This window comes from Rousettus aegyptiacus, unplaced genomic scaffold, assembly GCF_014176215.1.
Source record: "Rousettus aegyptiacus isolate mRouAeg1 unplaced genomic scaffold, mRouAeg1.p scaffold_m13_p_1, whole genome shotgun sequence".
NCBI lineage: Eukaryota > Metazoa > Chordata > Mammalia > Chiroptera > Pteropodidae > Rousettus > Rousettus aegyptiacus.
The window spans coordinates 51924770-51945089 of record NW_023416284.1 but is presented as its reverse complement, the minus strand read 5'-3'; the positions used below and the strand labels follow the sequence as shown (position 1 = coordinate 51945089).

The following is a 20320-nucleotide window of genomic DNA, read 5'->3' as shown; positions in this document are numbered from 1 at the left end:
AAACACACACACGCAGATCAATGGAACAGAGTAGAGAGCCCAGAAATGAATTTTTAAGTATAGAAGGATTAGACATCACACTGTGGTTTTGAAGGGCTAAAAATTTCATAATTGTGCTTATTATTCTTCTATAAGTAATCGTGTTTCTAACATGCTTAATATAAACCATCTGCAATGTTTATTTAAAATTTTTAATTGTAATACAGTCATGAGCTTCATAATGATGTTTTTTTCAACAACAGAGCACTCTTATGATGGTGGTTCTATAAGATTATAATGGAGCAAAAAAATTCCCATTACCTAGTGATGGTTGTAGCTATCATAAGGTCATAGCACAAAGGTTAAAAATTTCAAGGCTGTAGTTGAGATGGTAAACAGCTTTAACCTGGGTGTGGATGATGATGACAATGAGGAGGTCCCAGAGGTGGTTCCTAGGGGATTGACTAATGAGGAGTTGTTGGAACTAGAATAGGAACACATAGCTGAAGAAGAGACAAGAAAACAGGAAACTGCAGAAGGGAAAAAACCCTCAAGAACATTTATAGCAAAGAGTTTAACAGAAGCTTCTGCAGACCTCAATAAGTTTCTTAAAAAGTTTGAAAAAATGGACCCCAATATTGGAAGGTTTTAATTAATAGAGAGGAATGTTCTCGGTGCATTATCTGCTACAAGCAAATCAATAAAAAACAAAACAAAACAAAACAAAACCAAAAAAAAAAAAAAAATCCAAAACCAGAAACAAAGCAAGCAAACCACAATGCACATATTTCTGAAAAAGTGACACCTCATCAAGAAAAGCCACAGGCAGGTCGTTCAGGAGCTATTCCGGAAGAAAGCATTGTTATCACGAGATGACACATCCATGTGTGTTACTGTCCCTGAAGCATGTAGAGGTACAAAACAGTGATACTGATAATTCTTGCCCTGTGTAGGCCTAGGCTAATGTATATGTCTGTGTCTTAGTTTTTAACAAAAACATTTTAAAAGTAAAAAAATTAAAATTAAAAATAAAAATGAAAATGAAAATTTTTTTAAATATAAAAAATGCTTATAGAATAAGAATATAATGAAAAAACATTTTTGTACAGCTATTCAATATGTTTGTGTTTTAAGCTAAGTGTTATTACAAGAGTTGAAAAGTTTTAAAAGTTTATAAAGTAAAAAAGCTACAGAAAGCTAAGGATAATTTATTATTAAAGAAAAAATATTTTTTTATAAATTTAGTATAGCCTAAATGTACAATGTTTATAAAGTCTACAGTAGTGTATAGTAATGTCCTAGGAATACATTCTTGACTCACTCACTGACTCACCCACTAACTCACCCAAAGTAATTTCCAATCCTATACGTTCCTTTCATAGTAAGTGTCCTATACAGATGTATCATTTTTATCATTTATACTACATTTTTACTGCACCTTTTCTATGTTTAGATATGTTTATCCATCATTGTGTTACAACTGCCTACAGTATTCAGTACAGTAACACACTGTACAGGTTGATAGCCTAGGAGCAATAGGCTATGCCATATACCCAGGGTGTGTAGTAGACTATACCATCTAGGTTTGTATAAGTGCACTCTGTAATGTTTACACCATGAAATCACTTGATGCATTTTTCAGAATGTATCCCTGTTGTTAAGTGATGCATCACTGTACTAAATATTTTGTGGTGTCTGTCTCCTCTAGCCACAGCTGACTACCTTAATGATAGACACAATCCCAAGGACAACTCATATGAAAGTTGGCCAAGTATCTCTGACTGAAAATAGCCTAGCTCTTATTCAAGTGGCCAGGACATGGAAGCAATCGAAGTGTCTTATGATAGATGATTGGCTAAAGAAGTTGTGGTATATATATACAATAGAATATTACTCAGCCATTGGAAGGGATGAAATACTGCCATTAGCGACAACATGGATGGACCTCAAGATAATCATGCTAATTGAAATAAGCCAGACAGAAAAAGTTGAAAATCACATGATATCACTTATATGTGGGATATAAACCTAAAAGCAACAAATGAACAGGACAAACAGAGACTTATGGACGTGAATTATAGACTAGTGGTTACCAGAGGGTAGGGGGTGGGGGAGGTGAGGGTAGGTAGATGTTTAAAGGGGGTCCAATATAAGGTTTAGGGGGAGGGTGAAGTGGGTAAAGGGGATCAAATATATGATAGCTGAAGGAAACTGGACTTTGGGTGGTAAACACACAGTAGAAAATACAGATGTCAAATTATAATGTATGCCTGAAAATTATATAATTGTTAACCAATGTTACCCCAATAAACTTAATAAAAATACATACATACATACATACATACATACATACATACATATATACATACATACAAAGTAGCCTAGCTTAAAATTTTGAGTTAAAAATTGTGGTTAAAAATTGAATTAGAAATTTGAGTAAATGCCTAGAGGGTATTATGTTGAGTGAAATAAGTCAGACAGAGAAAGATAAATACTATATGATTTCACTTATATGTGGACTCTAAGGAAAAAAAGAACAAACTAAATGAAAACAGACTCATGGATACAGAGAACAAACTGGTGATTGCCAGACGGGAGCAGTACTGGAGGGCAGGGTGAAAAAGGTAAAGGGATGAAAAAGAGTTAAGTAAGTTGTCACAGGAATGCAGAGTACAGCATAGGGAATATAATCAACATTATTGTAATGGCTGTGAGTAGTGCCAGATGGGTGCTACAGGAATTGGGGGGAATCACTTTTTAAATTGCATATATGTCTAGCCACTGTACTATATATCTGAAACTAATATAAAGTAAGTTAATAATAAAAAGCTAATAACAAAGAAATTTGAGTGAATGCCATCAGGGAGAGATAAGACGGATCAACTGTATTTCTGTACAAACCAAAATTCTGAGGGAGTCAGAATTATGAGTCTAAGTGTTTCTGGAGGGTTGTCTCAATACATGAATAGTGAGTAAAAATTAAGTTTGCCTTGATTTTTAAGATATCCTTTAAAACTGACACAGAGCTATTATATATACATTTAAGGCACCATATAATATATACATGTTCTTTTCATTCTACTTTTGGAAATAAATACTGTTCCTACTCATACTGCAAAAAAGAGGAATTCTCTCTTCTCTTGATTCTGATTTTACTTTTATCTTCTTTTAAATATGTAAATCAATATTAGAGATGAATGGCATCGAGAATGATAAAGCCTGACAAAAGAGCTAATATAAACTTTACAGAATAAAACTTTTATCAATAATTTTATATAATTATGAGGAAACCATACTATCGAATCCATCAAAATGTCATTCTTATCTACTGACATTTTTCTTCAGTTTGCTGAGATTATACAAACACGTCCCTCACCTATGACTTACATACAGAACTCATCTCTGGTGAAACTGCTTAGCAGGCCAAATTTGTCCTTGGTGCCTCAGTTGTCTTCAGTCACTGTCAGTTGCCTAGTACTGTTGTGCTATATCCTTTGTATATTCCTGATACTTAAGCCATTGCTTTAGGATTTTCCTGAAATGCTTCTCCCTTAATAAAATGTAGCTGTGCTGAGCCCAGCTAGATTATAGGCTTAGGCATCTAATGAAAATGAATTTACTTAAAAGATTAATGAGTGATAATGGTTTCACATATAAGCCTTCCAGATAACATCTAGGCCTGAAAATGCCCTAACCAAAAAGAACTAAGCAGAAATTTCAGACAGTTTGGGACCTATAAGCTTTTGACATACTTAAAACAATAGAGGTCAACATGCAATCTATACCTATGTTATTCAACCTTAAGTATGGAAAAACACATTAAGATATGTATTTAAACTCACGATTTTTCAATTATTTGTATATGATATATGGAATATTTTTCTTTAAATAAGGATATTTACTAAATCTATTTAACATATTTCCAGTGTCATTAGACTTCAGATGATTTTACTAAGGGCTTTCTATGAGCATGAAATGTATAAGCTATATTCTGGAGCAGATGTTACAGTTTTACCAAAGCACAGAGACAAAGGACCTGGACTGTGAACTCAGTCTTTGTCCAAATCACTGCTACTCACTTAGATGTATGAACTCTGGCAAGTGTCATGACCAGTCTAACTCTCGGGCCCCTCAACCATAAAATGGAGAATTATGCAAATGAAATGAGAAAATACATATAAAGCACTTGTCTAATATCATCTAAGTATATAAGAACTGAATATATCTTAGCTATTATTATTAATCAGTAGATTGTCTACTGAATATGTCTTTGATGTTTAACATTAGTGATAATAATTAAAAAAAAAACTAAAGCAGGACCAAATTTGACTTAATATATTCTGGTTATTATGTTTAAAGTGAAAATGACTTGATTGTTTATTCTGATTACAAAAATATACACGCTCACATTCAAATCATAAAGAAAATTATAAAGGAAAAAGGAAAATGATCAAATTTAAACATGCAGAGATATACATTGTTATTGCTTTAATAATAACACTTTACAAAAACAAGATTAGTCTTCCATCTGCTTATTTCTGGTTTTGAAATATAATTGTAGAGCTATTTATAAACTAGCCAAAGAAATGGTAAGGTAGCACCCTCTTTTTGGAGATGCAAAGAGAGCAGAGGTGAAGCCTTTGGCACCATCCTGCCTGGGTTCAAATCCCAGCTTAACCACATACTAGACACATCATCTTGGGCAAGTCACTCAGGCTTGGTATCTCGGCTTCCATATCTGTGAGGCAGAGTTGTTGTAGGATTAGAAAAGTTAATATGTAAAAGTACTTAAGTTGCACTTGGTACATAGTAAGTAGCACATAAAAATTTGTTAGTATATAGGAAATACAAAGGTACCTATGATAAATTCTTATATAAATAAAAAGCAGCTCATAAACTAGTTTTGTATAATATTCCATTTATATAAAAAGAACAAAATATATAATGATATATCTATATAAATAAGCATGAAAATATTTGAAAGGCTATGTATAAAATTGCTAATGTGATTATCTCAGGGAAGGATTTTCACTAGATTTATAATGTTTCAATTTTTTACAACCTTTACGTATAGTTTTACTGAGAAAGCAATAAAAAGTTAAATTTAAAATATATTTTTGAGGTGAAGAAAATAAAAAGAGAGAGAAAGTAGAGGAAAACAACAAACTCTTGGTTTCCAGAAAGATGACAATTATTAATTTGTTTTCATGCTATCCTGGGGAAAGAGAGTTTAGGGTCCACAGAATTAAATGCGATATTAGTGGAAGTATATTATAGCAAACCCAAAGTTATAATTTCTCTTTACTAAAGAGACATCATTTATGTGATTTAAAGAACAAATATGCAAAAGAAAAAAGAAAACATTTAAATGCCTTTATAATTGCTAATAAATTCACACCCAAGGTGTTAAATTTAACAGAAAGGCAGCTAAAGCATAAACTACTAAATTAAGGATAAAACATCCAAATTCCCCCCTCCCCCACCTTTTGTTTACTGTGGCAAGGATAACATATCAAGCTTGAAGTGCTTTTAATGTCCAAACTGTATATACACTTTCCTGATTTATAGAAGAATAATCTCCATAAAATTTAAAATTCTAAAACACAGTTTCCTAATTTTGTTTCATATTGTATGACATCTTTTCTGAGAATTAAAGAATGCCTATTGGCAGGTTGCTTTACCTATCTAAGACTCAATTTCTTAAACTATAATACTGGGAAAATATCTTATGAGTATTAGGTGAGAACATGGAGAACATAAGAACAGCAGTACTTAATTTTCTCACTTGAGCTATCATTATCTCTTTGTTTCTGTGATAGCCTAAATGAATAATGAATCTGATTATTATTATTTTATCTAATGTATAGACCATGCTTATAGCACTTGATACAATATATAGAGTAGCTTGAGCTGAGATCTTGGAAAGTTAGGGATATTATATCTTAGCTCTTATACAGGCCATTTCTATCCAGTATCTCTCTCTCAAATGTCACCAGTTACATATAATGTCCCAAATTTCTGACCTATGCTGATGACAGACCTCCATGTATTGTGATGTCACCCAGTACTGTCTGGTAATATTTCATATGATGTTTTTTCTGGCCACAGTTTCAAGGGCACTTCCTGTTTGTGGAGTAAAGTCTACCACATTATCAAAATATGTAACTGAAGGATTACAGTATGACTTCCTATGATTTGTTTCTATAGCGTCGCCTTAAGTAGCAATGAGTAAATCTTCTAAACTATGTCAAAAGACTCCTTGTCTAAGAAGCAATATATTCTGCAATCTTGTTGACAAAATTGTTAAAAGACCATCCTTGCAATTTTTGGGTCAGTGGGGATATCATTGTTATGAACCCAGGATTTACCGAACATTGGCAAAAATTCTGAGGTATGTCGACTTGGATGGGTTTGACATACTACTCACAGATTACATTGCATTTGTGGAAAAATCAGGATACCGTTTTGAACTAAATTTTAATCTTGAATTTACCGAAATATGTGTGAATACAATTCTGTACTGGGTTTTTGCCAGAAAAGGTAATCCTGACTTTGTGGAATTGCTTCTCAAGAAGACCAAAGACTACGTTCAAGACAGAAGTTGCAACCTGGCACTGATATGGAGGTAACAATCTCATGTTTTCACCATAATAGGAGAAAACACCTCTTTAGATTATACTACTACTTTTTTCTAAAATGAATATGCATAGTGGCTAAATATGGATAAGGAATACTGACTTTAATGGTCATTCGTTATTTTTTTAATGTGCACACATTTGTTCACTCCTTCATTATTTATTCATGAATATATACATGCATTATTATGTACCAGTAAATTACTAGTGGTTCTGTTCTAAAAGCTTACATTAGCGCTTAAGATAATGCAGTGTTAGACAACTTTTATTTCTCTAAATAGACAAAGACATTGTTTTGTGTAATACCGTGATCTCTTCTTGAGAATGTATATCTATAGTATGTATATAAATTGACTTTCAAAGTATAATTCAGAATATACATACAAAGTCACTTAGTAATATTTATTAAACACAATAATTGCCTTTTTATATGTTAAATAATCATTAATTTGACTCCAAATTCCCCAGAACTGAGTACAATGAAAGTCAAATACCTGCTTCGGTCTGTTATAGAACCAAATTTTCATAGTCTGAACATGTCAGTCTAGCAAAAAAATACTACTGAGGATCTTGTAAAAATAAAATGTCCAATGTGTCCTTTCTGTAGAGTCCATAACGCAGATTCTAAAATTATTTAGTTTGTACTAACTCTAATTTACTCTTTAGTTTTTGGTATTAATTTACTTAGATGCACATTTTTTCATCAACAAAGTATTTATCTATTCCCTTACTGCATATGATGCACTATACTAGGAACAATAATGGAAGCATATGTGTGATGAAAAACAAGACAGATAAGATCAGTTAAAGACTGAATCAATTTAGATTCTGCCTGAAGCAGAGCTGTCTTCTTGATTGTGTGGTATTAGAGAACTACTGGATTGTTTTCCTTAATGATCACCCAAGAACAAGAACTGATAGCTGTGGTCCGGAATATGAATATATAAAATTTTTGGTTGTTTTAAGGAACATTATATTGGTAACTATAGCAGAGATCAGCAGCTTCTAACACTGAGTGTCACTAGCTGGGTTAAGTAGTATAGTATGTACATCCCTGGCAGACCCATTAAAAAGAAAAATGGACTGAAACAGAGGAAGAGAGAATAAAAAAATTAAATAGAGGGGAAGTGTGAAAAACTGAAAGGAAGAAAAATGAAAGAGAAACTGATAGAGTGCCACTAACAACTGTCTTAAGCGACAGTTTTAAAATTAATAAATTTTGATTTAGTTGTATCCACATGGTAAAACACATTACAGGCCAATTCTATAGACTACTGCATCATTTGGTCTTTCAGAATCACAAAATTTTAGATTCAAAAGGAACCTAAAAATTCATTAGCAAATCTCCTTTCAGGCAGCAACCCGCTGTAAACCATCTGCTCCTCTGGTCTCTGTTTGAACAACTCTAGTGGAAATGAGTCAACTATTTCCTGAAATAAACCATCTCTTTGCCCAAGATCCCTTCCCTTTCCTGGCTATACACTTTCCCTCAAGATTTTGCTCAGTCCCATGTTTTTAAATATTATGTATATGCCAAAGACTTCCAAATCTTTACCTCTAGCCCTGACCTCTCCCCAGCTCCAGCCTCCTTTATTAGCCTGTCTGCTAAAAATCCAATCATGTCATTATCCTCCTTGGACAGTATATTCCAACCACATAGACCTTTCTGTTTCTTGAACATCAAGTTAATTCCAGCCTGAAGGCCTTCTCTTTGCCTGAAAATCTTTTCACTCAGTTCTTCCTAGAACTAGCTCTTTTTTATCAGTGGGATTACAGTACAAATGTCATCCCTGGTCACACCATCTAAAGAAGTCACTCAGTCACTACCATAGCATTCTATTTTAAATCTGCACAGCAGTGAATTGTTTATTTGCTGCTGTTTTTTTTTTCTATTGATTTGTTTGTTCACTATCTACTTTTGCTAAAAGTAAGCTCCATGTGAGGAGGAATCTTTACTTCTTCAACATTGAATCTTCATAGCAACTGCTCAATTAAGGTTGTGTTAAATGAAAAAGTGAGTTTTTATACAGTTTTATTATATTCTCCTTCCTCATTGTGTACTGGATTCTGTATCCATTTCTCCAACTCTGCCCCCAGGGCTATAGTAAACAGAGCCTACTTATTCTCTCCTACATAAAAACCTCTCAAATATTTGAACACAGCTATTATGTCACCATTATGAATACTTTGTTTCCTATTATCTGTTGTTCATTATTTCAATAGCAGCATCATTCTTTGCTCACCCTCCCCTATATACACTCCAGCTCCAGTTTGATAATTTCTCTGTTTCAACAATGAAGTATCTAAATATGTTCCTGAAGGAGAGAAGACAGAATTAATGAGGGAAAGGAACTTTAAATTTATTTTTACAACAAGCCTTAAATAAATATCTAAATTATGCTATATGACAGACTTTAAGTGGTTAGATATGATGTCATTCAATTAAAATAATAATCATTTATCAAGTATTTTCTAAGTGCCAGGCACTGTGTTACTTGTTGGAGATGCAAAAACAAAATAGGCGTATTTCGTCATTCTGGAGAGCTTACAGACTAGCAAGTGAGCCACAAAAAAATTATAATTACACTGTAAGTGCAAAAACAGAAGCAAGTACAGGTAGAGAGAACAGAGGCCATTCTTAACATGGCTGGAGAGGAGCAGGAATCTGAGAAGGCTCTCTAGAAGAACTGATGTCTTAAATTGATTTTTAAAAGATGAAAGGGAGTTTTCTCTGTCTTGACTTAAGGACATGTAATTTGGGGGGAGGGAAGATGACTAAAGCCAAGGGAGACACAAACACGTGGTACCCAATGACCACGGGCAACCCAGCAGTTGCTAGAGTGAGATGCAAATCAGGCAGTAGTGAGAGATGAAGCCTAGAAGTAAAACATTGAGGCACTTTGTAAACCATATTAAGAAATTTAAAATTTCCACCATCGGTGATGCCCAACCCAATGAAGGTCAGACTTGCAGTATGAAAAGATTTATCAGCTCCCTTTTGAAGACTGGATTGTGGGAAGGGAGGCTAGGGCAAGAGGTAGACTACTCAAACTCTCCAGGTACAATAATGGCAGGTCCTGAATTTCTAAGTAGGAAGGGCTGGGGGAAGCACTCTCATTGAAAAAGGGGAAGTGGTTAGAGGAGTTTTCTGAAGCTGAGTCTGCACAACAGGCACAATGTGCTAACTTAAATTACATGAGTATTTATAGTAGTTTTGGGGGAAGAACTAAGTTTTCTTCATCATTATTCACCCCCTGAGCCAAACCACTAGCCACTCTTTGATACAACTGTCCAGGTAAATTACAAGGAAGACTTTAAAACAATAGCAGTAGGGGAAAGGAGAGATACTACTACATAGTGAGTGATTAGAAGTGGAAAATCAGAGAGAAGAGAGTTAATCTTCAGATTTCTAAATTTTGAGACTGATTGATAGTTGTATTAGTTTCGTGTTTCTGCTGTAACAAATTGCCACAAACCTAGTGGATTAAAACAATACAAATTTATTATGTTACCGTTTGGAAGGTCAGAAGTCCTAATTGAGGCTACAGAGCTAAAACCAAGATGTCAGTGGGGCTGGTTTCTTCCGGAAGGGGATAATCTGTTTCCTTGTCTTTGTCAGCTTCTAAAGGCTTCCTAAATTCCTTGGTTCATGGCCTCTTCTTCCAGCTTGAAAGCCAACACTGTAGGGTCATACCTTCTTCACTGGCTATGCTTCTGTCATTTGCTGACACATCTTATAAGTACTCTTGTGATTATATTGGACCCACCTGGATTATCTCTCAAGATGCTTACCTTAATCACATCTGCAAAATTCCTTGGGCCACACTAAGAGGCCTTTATCCAGCCTACCACAGTGGTTATGCCACAGACTTACCATTATTATAAGAGATCTACTAAGTCAGTTTGAGACATGTGAGTTTGCATTGCCTAATGGACATCCAGGTAGAGATGCGCAGTAGAGGTGGCTAGATATATAGTGTCATTCCTGATGTCTTTCTTTCTCTTACATTCCACAACTTACCTGTCAGGATATTTGTTGGTTCTACCTTTAAACAATTTACAGAATAGGACCATCCCCGTTGTTATCATTTTGTACCAAGCTAAAGAATTTTTCTCCTTCTACCCCATAACGAACTCTCAACAAAGGTAAGATCGTGTTGCTTTTCTACTCAAAAATCTCCACTGGCTCTTCCACTCAATTTGAAGTAAAAGAATGCTCTAGATTATGTGGCAACCCATTACCTCTGTCCTCATTTCCTACTATCGCCACCATTTTCACTCCTTCAGCCACACTGGCTCCTTTACTCTCCTTCCAGGTACACTTGCCTACTTTAGGGTGCTTAAATATCCAAATGGCTAACTTCTTCATCTCTTTCTTTTCCCAAATGTCACCTTTCAGTTATTCCCTCTTTTATTATCCTATTTAAAATTAGAAAATGCCCTCACTGAACCCTCCAGTTCTTCCATATTTCTTAGCCTGCTCTACTTTTTCTTTTTTCCACAGCATTTATCAAATCTTCTAACATATAAAATTTCCTTGTTTGCTATGTTCATTCTGTATTGTCTGTTACCCCTGAACTACACTACAATCAAGAAAAGAGACATCTTTGTTTTGTTCACTCACATAACTCAAGCACTCAAAACAGTGCTGGGATACAGTATAGATTCAATAAATATTCGTTAAATAGATAGCAGTTGAAGTTATGGTCATAAGTGAAATTGCCTGAGAACAATTAGTCAAATGAAAATTAGTCAAAAGGCCATATGTACTAGATGTTGAAGTCAGAAGACAAGGAATCAATGAAAGAGCATTGAGAAGCAATAAAAAATTAGGTAGATACATAACTTGGAGAGAATGGTTCCACTAAGTCAAGAGAAAACACAGTTTCAAGAAAATCAACTGCATTAAATATCAGAGACAAACTTACTATGGAGTAACATCTATTAAATTTAGTAGCTAGAAACCAGAGGAGAGATAGTAGGAAAATTTAGAAGCAATTATTATAGCTACAAAACTAAATCATTCTCTGCATGTCTACATGGAAATATTATGTCCCACTTTATAAGCATATATGACATGTTTTAAGACATAGAGGGTTCAGTTCATTAACCTCACATTTAGAAACTGATTCCTATTTTGCTTGCCTCATTCCATCCATGTAAGTACTGTTATAATTAACTGTCAGTACAGATTAAGCAAATTTTGGTTTACGGTAACATGCTCTTTAAACACAAGGATTAATCATACGTCATTTGGGTACAGATTAGACTTTTAAATCTCGTTTTAAACCTGCTTGAGTTTTAGATATATTTTCAATATTTTTAGTCCAAAACGTCTTCTAAAAGTATGTCAATGTTAACAGCTTAAATCAACTAAAATCTCTAAATCTGAAAAAAGGCCACTTTATGGTATTTTTTTTTTGTCCCTTAAGTCCCCTGAATTCCCATATTTATAAGACTCTTAAGTCAAATATCTTCTTAAGAGTTAGCAAGATGAATAAATTAGAGTGCTTCTGAAAACTTTAAGTGATTACACTTCACTAAAATCTTGTTAGGCCTGAAAGCTACGGAATAAATTTAAGGAAATGATATATATACAATTAGGATAATAGTAAAAAAAAAAAAATCAATTAACACATATTTAAGTGGCTACTATGGGCCAAGTTGTACTGGGTATTTAGGAATATAACAGTGGACTGAACAGACAAAAATCATTGCTCTTGTGAAACTTAAATTTTTATCTTGCTCACTCATTTATTTTGCAAGTGAGAAAATGAAAGATTAGAGATGGTAAGTAAGTTGTCCAAAATGATAAGGGCTTAATGGAGGTATGCACAAAGTACCACGAGGAGTAAGAGAAAGGTCAGGTAATGAAAGAAGACTTGACTCTTATGCAATGAATAAGACTTTTCCCAGAATTGAAGACAAGGAGGAGAATAACATATACAAATAAAATAAATGTGAAAGAGTTGGATGTAGCAGTGGTTTGAGAAAGTAAATACAAATAAGCAGAATAGAGAATGCAGAGGTTTAGGGGTTCAGTTTTGGATATGTTAGAAATATTTGTGAAAAAAAATGAGATGTCCAGTAAAATATTGATCTGGAGATGATTCTAGGAGACAGTGTATATATTTACATATAGAATTTATAAGGACATATATGTAGCACCAAAGGCAGAGTTATGACAAAAACCCACTTTTTCCTAAATGCTGCTCTGTACTACACCACCCTGTTTGTTTTGTTTGTTTGTTTAACCACAATATTTAGTCATTTTAGAGTTCATTATACCATATTGCCTCCAATATCGATTAAACATATACAATTTTAAAGTTTTTCTTTTTGAATAATGCTTCCTTGCTCTACATAATTGTCTAAAGCCAGTATTTATAGTTTTTATGCTCTTCTGCAGAATATATTAGTATTTTTATTAAGACTAATCAAGATAATTCCAGAGACAAGAATCATGAATATAATTTCCCTTTCTTTAATCCTAAAAGCCCTATTTTCTTGGCCAAATCAAGGCTCGATAATATAAAATCACCAATGGTTGGTTCTACCATGTCCTGTCTAAAAGAGTAATTCAACAGCAAGTATAGATATCTATTAAATAAAACAATTGCAAGAACTATATAAAATTAGAAAAAAACTTTCATTTCTGTTATAAGGGAAGAGAAATTTTCAAGTCTAGCCATCATGTAGCACTCCACGAAAATCAAGATTTCAAAGGACTTTAAACTTTACTGAAGAAAGAAAATTCTGCCCTTGAGGGACCTGATATGGCCTTCATTATAACTTACATTTCTTAAACCTACAGATACCTATTATGATTTTATTAAAGTGATAAAAATAAAATTAAGGTATTTGCACTTATTCCTTTTTGTCCAATTTTCACACTCAGTTCAACCTCACATCTGATATATGATTAAGAACAACAAAAACAACCAAAAGGTATCAAAATGTACATCTGATAAGGGATTAATATCCAAATTTTATTTTTTAAAAAAACATACAATTCAACACTCCCTCAAAAATAATCCAATTTAAAAAATGGAGAAATAGACATGTGTCCAAAGCGGATATGCAGATGGCCGACAGACATATGAAAAGATGCTCAACATCACTAATCATCAGAGAAATGAAAATTAAATCCACAATGAGATATCGCCTCACATTTGTCAGAATGGCTATCATCAATAAATCAAAAAACAACAAACATTGGCAAGGATGTGAAGAAAAGGGAAGCCTTGTGCCTTGTTGGTGGAATTATAAATTGGTACAGCCACTATGGAAAACAGTTTGGAGGTTCCTCAAAAATTAAAACTAGAACTACCTTATGACCTAGCAACTCCTGGGTATTTATTTGAAAAAATCCAAAACACTAAATTGAAAAGATATATGAACCCCTATGTTCACTGCAGCACTATTTACAATAGCCAAGATATGGAAGCAACCTAAGAAGCCATCAACAGACAATTGGATAAAGAAGTGGTACATACATATCATGGTATATTACTCAGACATAAAAAAATAAATTCTTACCATTTGTAACAAAATGGATGAAACTAGAGTGTCTTATAATAAGTGAAATAAGTCAGAGAAAGACAAATACCATATGACCTCACTTATTTGTGGAATCTAAAGAACAAAGTAAGGAACAAACAGAACAGAAACAGACTCAGATACAAAGAACAAACTGATGGCTGCCATATGAAAGTGGGGTTGGGGGCTGGGTGAAAAAGGTGAAGGAATTAAAAAGTACAAATTGGTAGTTACAATATAGTCATGCAGATGTGAAGGACAGCATAAAGAATATAATCAATAATATTGTAATAACTATGAATAGTGCCAGGTGGATACTAGACTAATCTGGGGGACCACTTTGTAAATTATATAAATGTCTTATCACTATGCTATACACCTGAAATTAGTATAAAAACAACATTGAATGTCAACTCTAATTAAAAAATAAAAATTAAAAAAAGAAATCAAAATGGTCACATAATTCTGTTCTATTAATAAAATGAAATAAAAAGTCTTTCCTCCTCTTCTATTTTAGATTTTCCAGAGCTACGTCAGTTTTCTAATACTCGTTCTAATCACAATGGATTTCTCAAATGAGAAGCAGAAGTGCTATTACTAATACTAAACACTCTACACACATTGAAAATCTTTGTTCTTAAAAGTGTAAAGGTGGTTTAAATATGCGGAAGTTTTCTTATTTTTTAAACTTTCATTTTGGTCTAGATTCAGAGTGGAAAACTCTTTTAAGATATATTATATATAAAAGTAAAGTTACATTAAAAGTTAAGACATTTAATATATAAGATAATACTATTATTTTCCCATTACAAGTAAGACAGTGTTTACCACATTTCTTAATTCTATATTCAATGAGTGTTTGTTTGATTCACAGAACTTTCACACCAGTGTACTGCCCAAGCCCACTAAGTGGCATCACGCCTCTACTTTATGTAGCTCAGACAAGACAATCCAATATCTTAAAAATACTCTTGCAATATGGAATCTTAGAAAGAGAAAAAAACCCTATCAACATTGTGTTAACAATACTACTCTACCCTTCAAGAGTGAGAATAATGGTTGATCATGAATTGGTAGACATCCAGGAAGATGCCAAAACATGTTTAGTATTATGTTCCAGAGTGCTTTCGATCATTTCAATCAAGGAAATAGAGGTAAGCAAAATATTGTTCTTTGGGTTTGGGCTCAAGTATTGGTCAATTTTAATATAAAATTGTGAGGCAAGAATAAAGTTAATTTTTAACCTATGGATTACATCAACTGAAAAATTAATCACTGAGTATATGTTTATAAATTAAAAATAGGCAAAATCCAAATTCTTTTAAACATTAGTACTTTATTTCAAATTTTTATGTTTTTTTAAGTATGAAATTCAAAAGCTAAATTTATAGTTTATTTTAGAAGTTATTAAGTAAATGTATGCTATTATTACAACTGGTGACTATTAGAATTTCTATGTCTCTTAAAAACACAACAAATTAAAATTTTCAGACTTCTTTCCCAATATAATATTTTTAAATGAGAGTTACATTCCTCCCTACAAATGCAATCACATACCAAGAAACAAATTTTTATGTTCAAAATTTCAAAATAATTTTAAGCATAAAATATAAAGGCTTAAAATACTTCTTAAGTTGAAAATATCTATCCCTCAGAAATGAAGAGGGCTTCTCCTTGAAAAAGTTTTTTGAAATAAACTAAGTTTAGGAAAAAGATCAACCATATGGATAGCATGTTTACCCTGTCAGAATGAACTGCAAGTTTTAGCATAAAATTGTATCATGTTTACTAGTAGCAAGAAATAAGTCTGCTTAAGGAAAAAAAAAAAAAAAAGCTACTCCTATAAATCAAAAACCAAATTATCAAGGACTCTAACAGTTCCCTTTAACTTTAAATGTGTGATTTCAGAAACAAATTCCTCAGAGATATAACTCTGCTGGAGTCTTTTTTTGTTTAAGTCTCAACAGTTCATATCAATCAGCCATGTCTGGAACAAGTGTAAGGAAAGTAAATTGCTCAAATTATTTTGGCAACAAATCTTTATAACAAAAAAAAATTTTAAATGTCTATATCTTCAGTAATTTGCTTGTCTTCATCCAGTGTCAGTCCTGCACAATTATTGTAGAATATGTCAATTCTTGATCAGTTCCATGAATGCTTTTCCTAGGGTACAATTCACAGTAGCAAAGGACTAGGATACAATGAGTTAATCAAAATCACCTGTCTGAGAGGCAAAAAGATGATAGCTGAATTCCAATCAATTGCAGTTTAATAAGCTAAAGTAAAGTAGAATTGAGCAAGATAGCAAAGGATGGCATAGAAACTGACTTAAAGAACACTAATTTTTTTTAAAGAATATGTTAAATGCCCCTACTTTGAATTTCCAACTTCTCAGTTGTTTCCCCTATTGCAGCATTATTTTATTGTAAAATATATATTTTTATATCTTTCCTCTATACCACAGTTCTGTCATCACAGACTGTGTCTATTTTGTGTATTTAAGCAATTATCCCCAGCACCAAGCTCAGTCTGATCATGTACAAGGTAGTCTTTAAATAGTTGATTATTAAATAAATAGGGAAAATTTATATATCATTTAAGTGAAAGTGTTATATAGTCTACAAAGTACAGGTTCTACTAGAGAAACATCTCTGTAATGTGGCAGTGCCTTTTACCCCTAAGTCAACCTACTAACATTTGGCTTCTAGAATTAAATCGTTAAAAGGGTACCTTAACTGGAACTTTAAAAGTTATCTTTTCATATGGGTGGGCCTCCTGTCAGATCTTCTTACGGCTTCTCTAAAGTTGTACTCTAGAATGGTTGGAATCACCTGAGGGAACTTTTAGGCTTTATGTTGTCTGTGCCTTACCCAGGACCAACTGAAACAGAATTTCTGACATAAAACCTCAGTATGTTTTAAGGTTGGTATGTTTTAAAGTTGCCATAGATAACTCCAGTGTATATCCAAATTGACGACACTGCTCTAGAAAGATAAGCTGATAAAACATGTTTGATCTGCCTCAAATTAAAAATATAGACAGATTCATATTTAAGAAATGTTTTGTGTCCTTAAGCATATTAAACTTTAAATATCGTTGTAAGAATAAAATGGGAATAAAAATACTTGTCTCAGGTAAAAATTCTTTGGAAAAAAATATTATAAGGGTCATATAAATTTAAAACCTATTTTATGTATTTAAATAAAAAATTAAAATGTTAATAACTAGAAATAATCCAATGATTGACATCATAAAATTATTTCTTTTCTTCAGACGCAGCTAAGTTTAGGAAGACGTCCAATTATTTCAAATTGGTTGGACTACATTCCTTCAACAAGATACAAAGAACCATGTGAACTATTACATCTTTGCAGAATAACCATCAGGGCTCAACTACTGACCAACAATATGCTCCCAAATGGAATATTTTCACTTCTAATTCCTGTTCGCCTACAGAACTACCTGAATTTGGAAAGTTAATACATGTGTTTTTCCTGAGTTCCTTAAGAATGCTCACCATTGTATGGCTTAGAAGTTAATAAACTATTAACTTCATGCAAATTTTTGTTGCAGTAAGTATTTCATTAGAAAATATATTTTCACATGACACCCTATATGAATCAATTATAAATAAATATATGGCTCTACTGCCTTTTTATACAGCAGAAAAAATTACATGCGTTTCATTTTTATATTTTATATTTACCCTTTTAGTGTACTCTTAAAAGTTGTTTTTGCTTTAGTTTCTTGTTCCTTGTGGAAATTTTGGTCATATTAATGTTCTGAATTCTGAAACTCTTATTATTACTATGTTGTAAGCTAGATATTTTATATTATGTAGTCATGTTAACAAATATTTATTTACTGAGTTCTTTTGCAAATAAAATATTGTTTGGTAGTAGGGAATACTCAGAGAAATTAGAAAGTGATCCCTTGAGAAGAATTTATAATTTTGTAGTAGCCATAGTCACAAATCATACAAGGTGAATAATTAGTCAACTAAAGGGTAGAGGTTAGGAATAAGATGACAGAAATGGATTATATTTAAAAATAATTAACCTTAAGTTATATGGAGCTTTGGTGCCTTGGTATGTGATACCTCTAAATATTAGCCCAGTAGTATTTTTTTTAACTGAGATATAATTGACATATAAACATTATATTAATTTCAGGTATATAATGATTTAATGTTATATATATATTGCAAAATGATCACAAGTCACCTAGTCAACCTTCAACCATCAACACGGTTACATTTTTTTGTCATGAAAACTTTTAAGATCTACTCTCTTAGCAACTTTCAAGTATACAATACGGTATTGACTATAGTCACCATGCTATATATTACATCCCCAGGACTTTTTTTATAATTCGAAGCTTGCACCTTCTGAACACTTTCACTCATTCCACCCACCCCCGAATTATATGCATTTTGATGCAAATGAAGGAAATAATTTTGATTCATTATATCAAAATGAAAATATTATCAGTTAAATCTGTATATTCTTTGGTTGTAAAGAAACTTATCTTTAAAAAAATAGAATTAGACACAATGGAATTCAGGTATACTACATTGTATACCTGAAACTTACTGGATTTCATTAACCAATATCATAATACAGAAATAAACTAAAAAAAATAGAATTTATTCTTCTACAGTTTTTTAGCTCTTTTCTTCTTGATATCTTGGATACTAGACTTTTCTCTATGTAATTATGTGGTCAAACTGCTGCAGCAACAAACATGAGGATTCAAAAACTATTCTCCATAGATCTTTCATGTTTCTATCTGTCCTACAAGCAGAGTCAACTGCCTTATTTTTGACAAACTTCTTAAGGATGTGTTTATAATGAGCAGCTTTGAAAGATGAAGACAGTGTCTAATCTTCTGAACAGAGGGGCAAGTTTGGTCAATGTCTAGCATAATAAAGGTAATGTCTTCCTCTGGGGAAAAAGTTGAGCAGGTTTGCTCAAAACTCATAAAAGACTAGTTTCCCAAGCTTGGGGTTCCTCAGCTGTAACACAAGACCACTGTATGCACATCTACATGAACCACTCTATTTCTTGGAGGATGGGGATACATGGAACTAAAACTAAACTACTTGTCTGCAATTAAGGTAAAAATCTCAGGACCTCTACAGTCCTTTTTCTTCTAACTGAGGTAAACTGACATGAGACATTACAGTAGTCTCCCCTTATCTGCAGTTTTGCCTTCCATGGTTTCAGTTACCCACAGTCAACTGTGGATCAAATATACTAAATGGAATATCTCAGAAATAAACAATGTGTAAGTTTAAGAATTGCATGTCACTCTGAGTAGCATGAAAGTTTGTGCTCTCTTGCTCCCATCTGGGATGTGAATCATCCCTTTGTCCAGCATATCCATGCTGTACATGCTACCTGCCTATTAGTCATGCGGTAGCCATCACAGTTAAAAGATCTATGGTCATGGTGTCACAGTGCTTTTGTTCAAGTTAACACTTATTTTACTTAATAATGACCCCAAAATGCTAGATTACTGATGCTGGCAATTCGGATATGCCAAAGAGAAGCTTCAAAGTGCTTCATTTAAGTGAAAAGGTATGTATGTATAGGAAAAATCATAGTATATATAAGGTTTGGTACTATCAGTTTCAGACATCCATTGGGGGTCTTAAAACATATCCTCCACAGATAAGGAAGAATCATCATATATTAGTTTTAGGGATATAACATAATGATTCAATATTTGCCTATATTGCAAAATAATTACAATAAGTCTAGTTAACATCTGTCACTATACATAGTCATGCTATCATAGTTCTTGACCATGAGAATCTGTTCCCCACTTCATCACTGTGTAAATCTGAGGATCCATTTTAGTAGATTATATTAGACAGTAGTCATTTTTACTGTTTACTTGCAATCGAAGGACTATCAAAAGTTTGACAATTCATAGGAAAGGGGTATTCATTTTAATAACAAGATAACTGATTTAACTGTCTAAAGAACAGAATGAAAATAGCAATATAACTAGATAACTTGCTTTCCTTTTCCTTCCATTTTCTTTCCGCTGAGATACAAATGCATTACAGGGTTAAATTTATACATTTAATTAAACTACATTTGATTATAATTGAGCATATTTTAACCTCATAAATAAGTATATTGTTCATACTATACAGTGTA

The 20320-nt window shown here is 32.8% G+C and overlaps 2 protein-coding genes across 9 annotated transcripts in view; one reads left to right on the top strand and one right to left on the bottom strand.

Annotated features, from left to right (window-relative positions):
- The window catches only part of MSH4 (mutS homolog 4), a 191634-nt gene that overhangs the window by 95969 nt on the left and 75345 nt on the right, over positions 1-20320 (bottom strand). Inside the window, exon 18 of one of the 8 annotated variants that reach the window (XM_016129596.2) lies at positions 2505-4717. The exons of the other annotated variants lie outside the window; for them this stretch is intronic. Coding sequence (XP_015985082.2) covers positions 4691-4717 — 27 coding nt within the window. The 3' untranslated portion in view covers positions 2505-4690. Of the gene's footprint in view, positions 1-2504; positions 4718-20320 lie in introns of those variants that run through there. 8 annotated transcript variants of the gene reach the window in all.
- On the top strand, positions 6078-17633 carry ASB17 (ankyrin repeat and SOCS box containing 17). The gene is made up of 3 exons (XM_016129602.2): positions 6078-6604; positions 15028-15307; positions 17427-17633. The coding sequence occupies exons 1-3, from the start codon at positions 6204-6206 to the stop codon at positions 17631-17633; spliced, it is 888 nt and encodes a 295-aa protein (XP_015985088.1). The 5' UTR covers positions 6078-6203.

What these genes read in the sequence shown, in the direction of transcription:
- ASB17 (XM_016129602.2), top strand. Translation starts at nt 6,204, where the DNA reads ATGAGTAAATCTTCTAAACTATGTCAAAAGACTCCTTGTCTAAGAAGC. An exon ending in AACCTGGCACTGATATGGAG is followed by an intron (nt 6,605 to 15,027) that starts GTAACAATCTCA and finishes TTTGATTCACAG; the next exon opens with AACTTTCACACCAGTGTACT. An exon ending in TTTCAATCAAGGAAATAGAG is followed by an intron (nt 15,308 to 17,426) that starts GTAAGCAAAATA and finishes TCTTTTCTTCAG; the next exon opens with ACGCAGCTAAGTTTAGGAAG.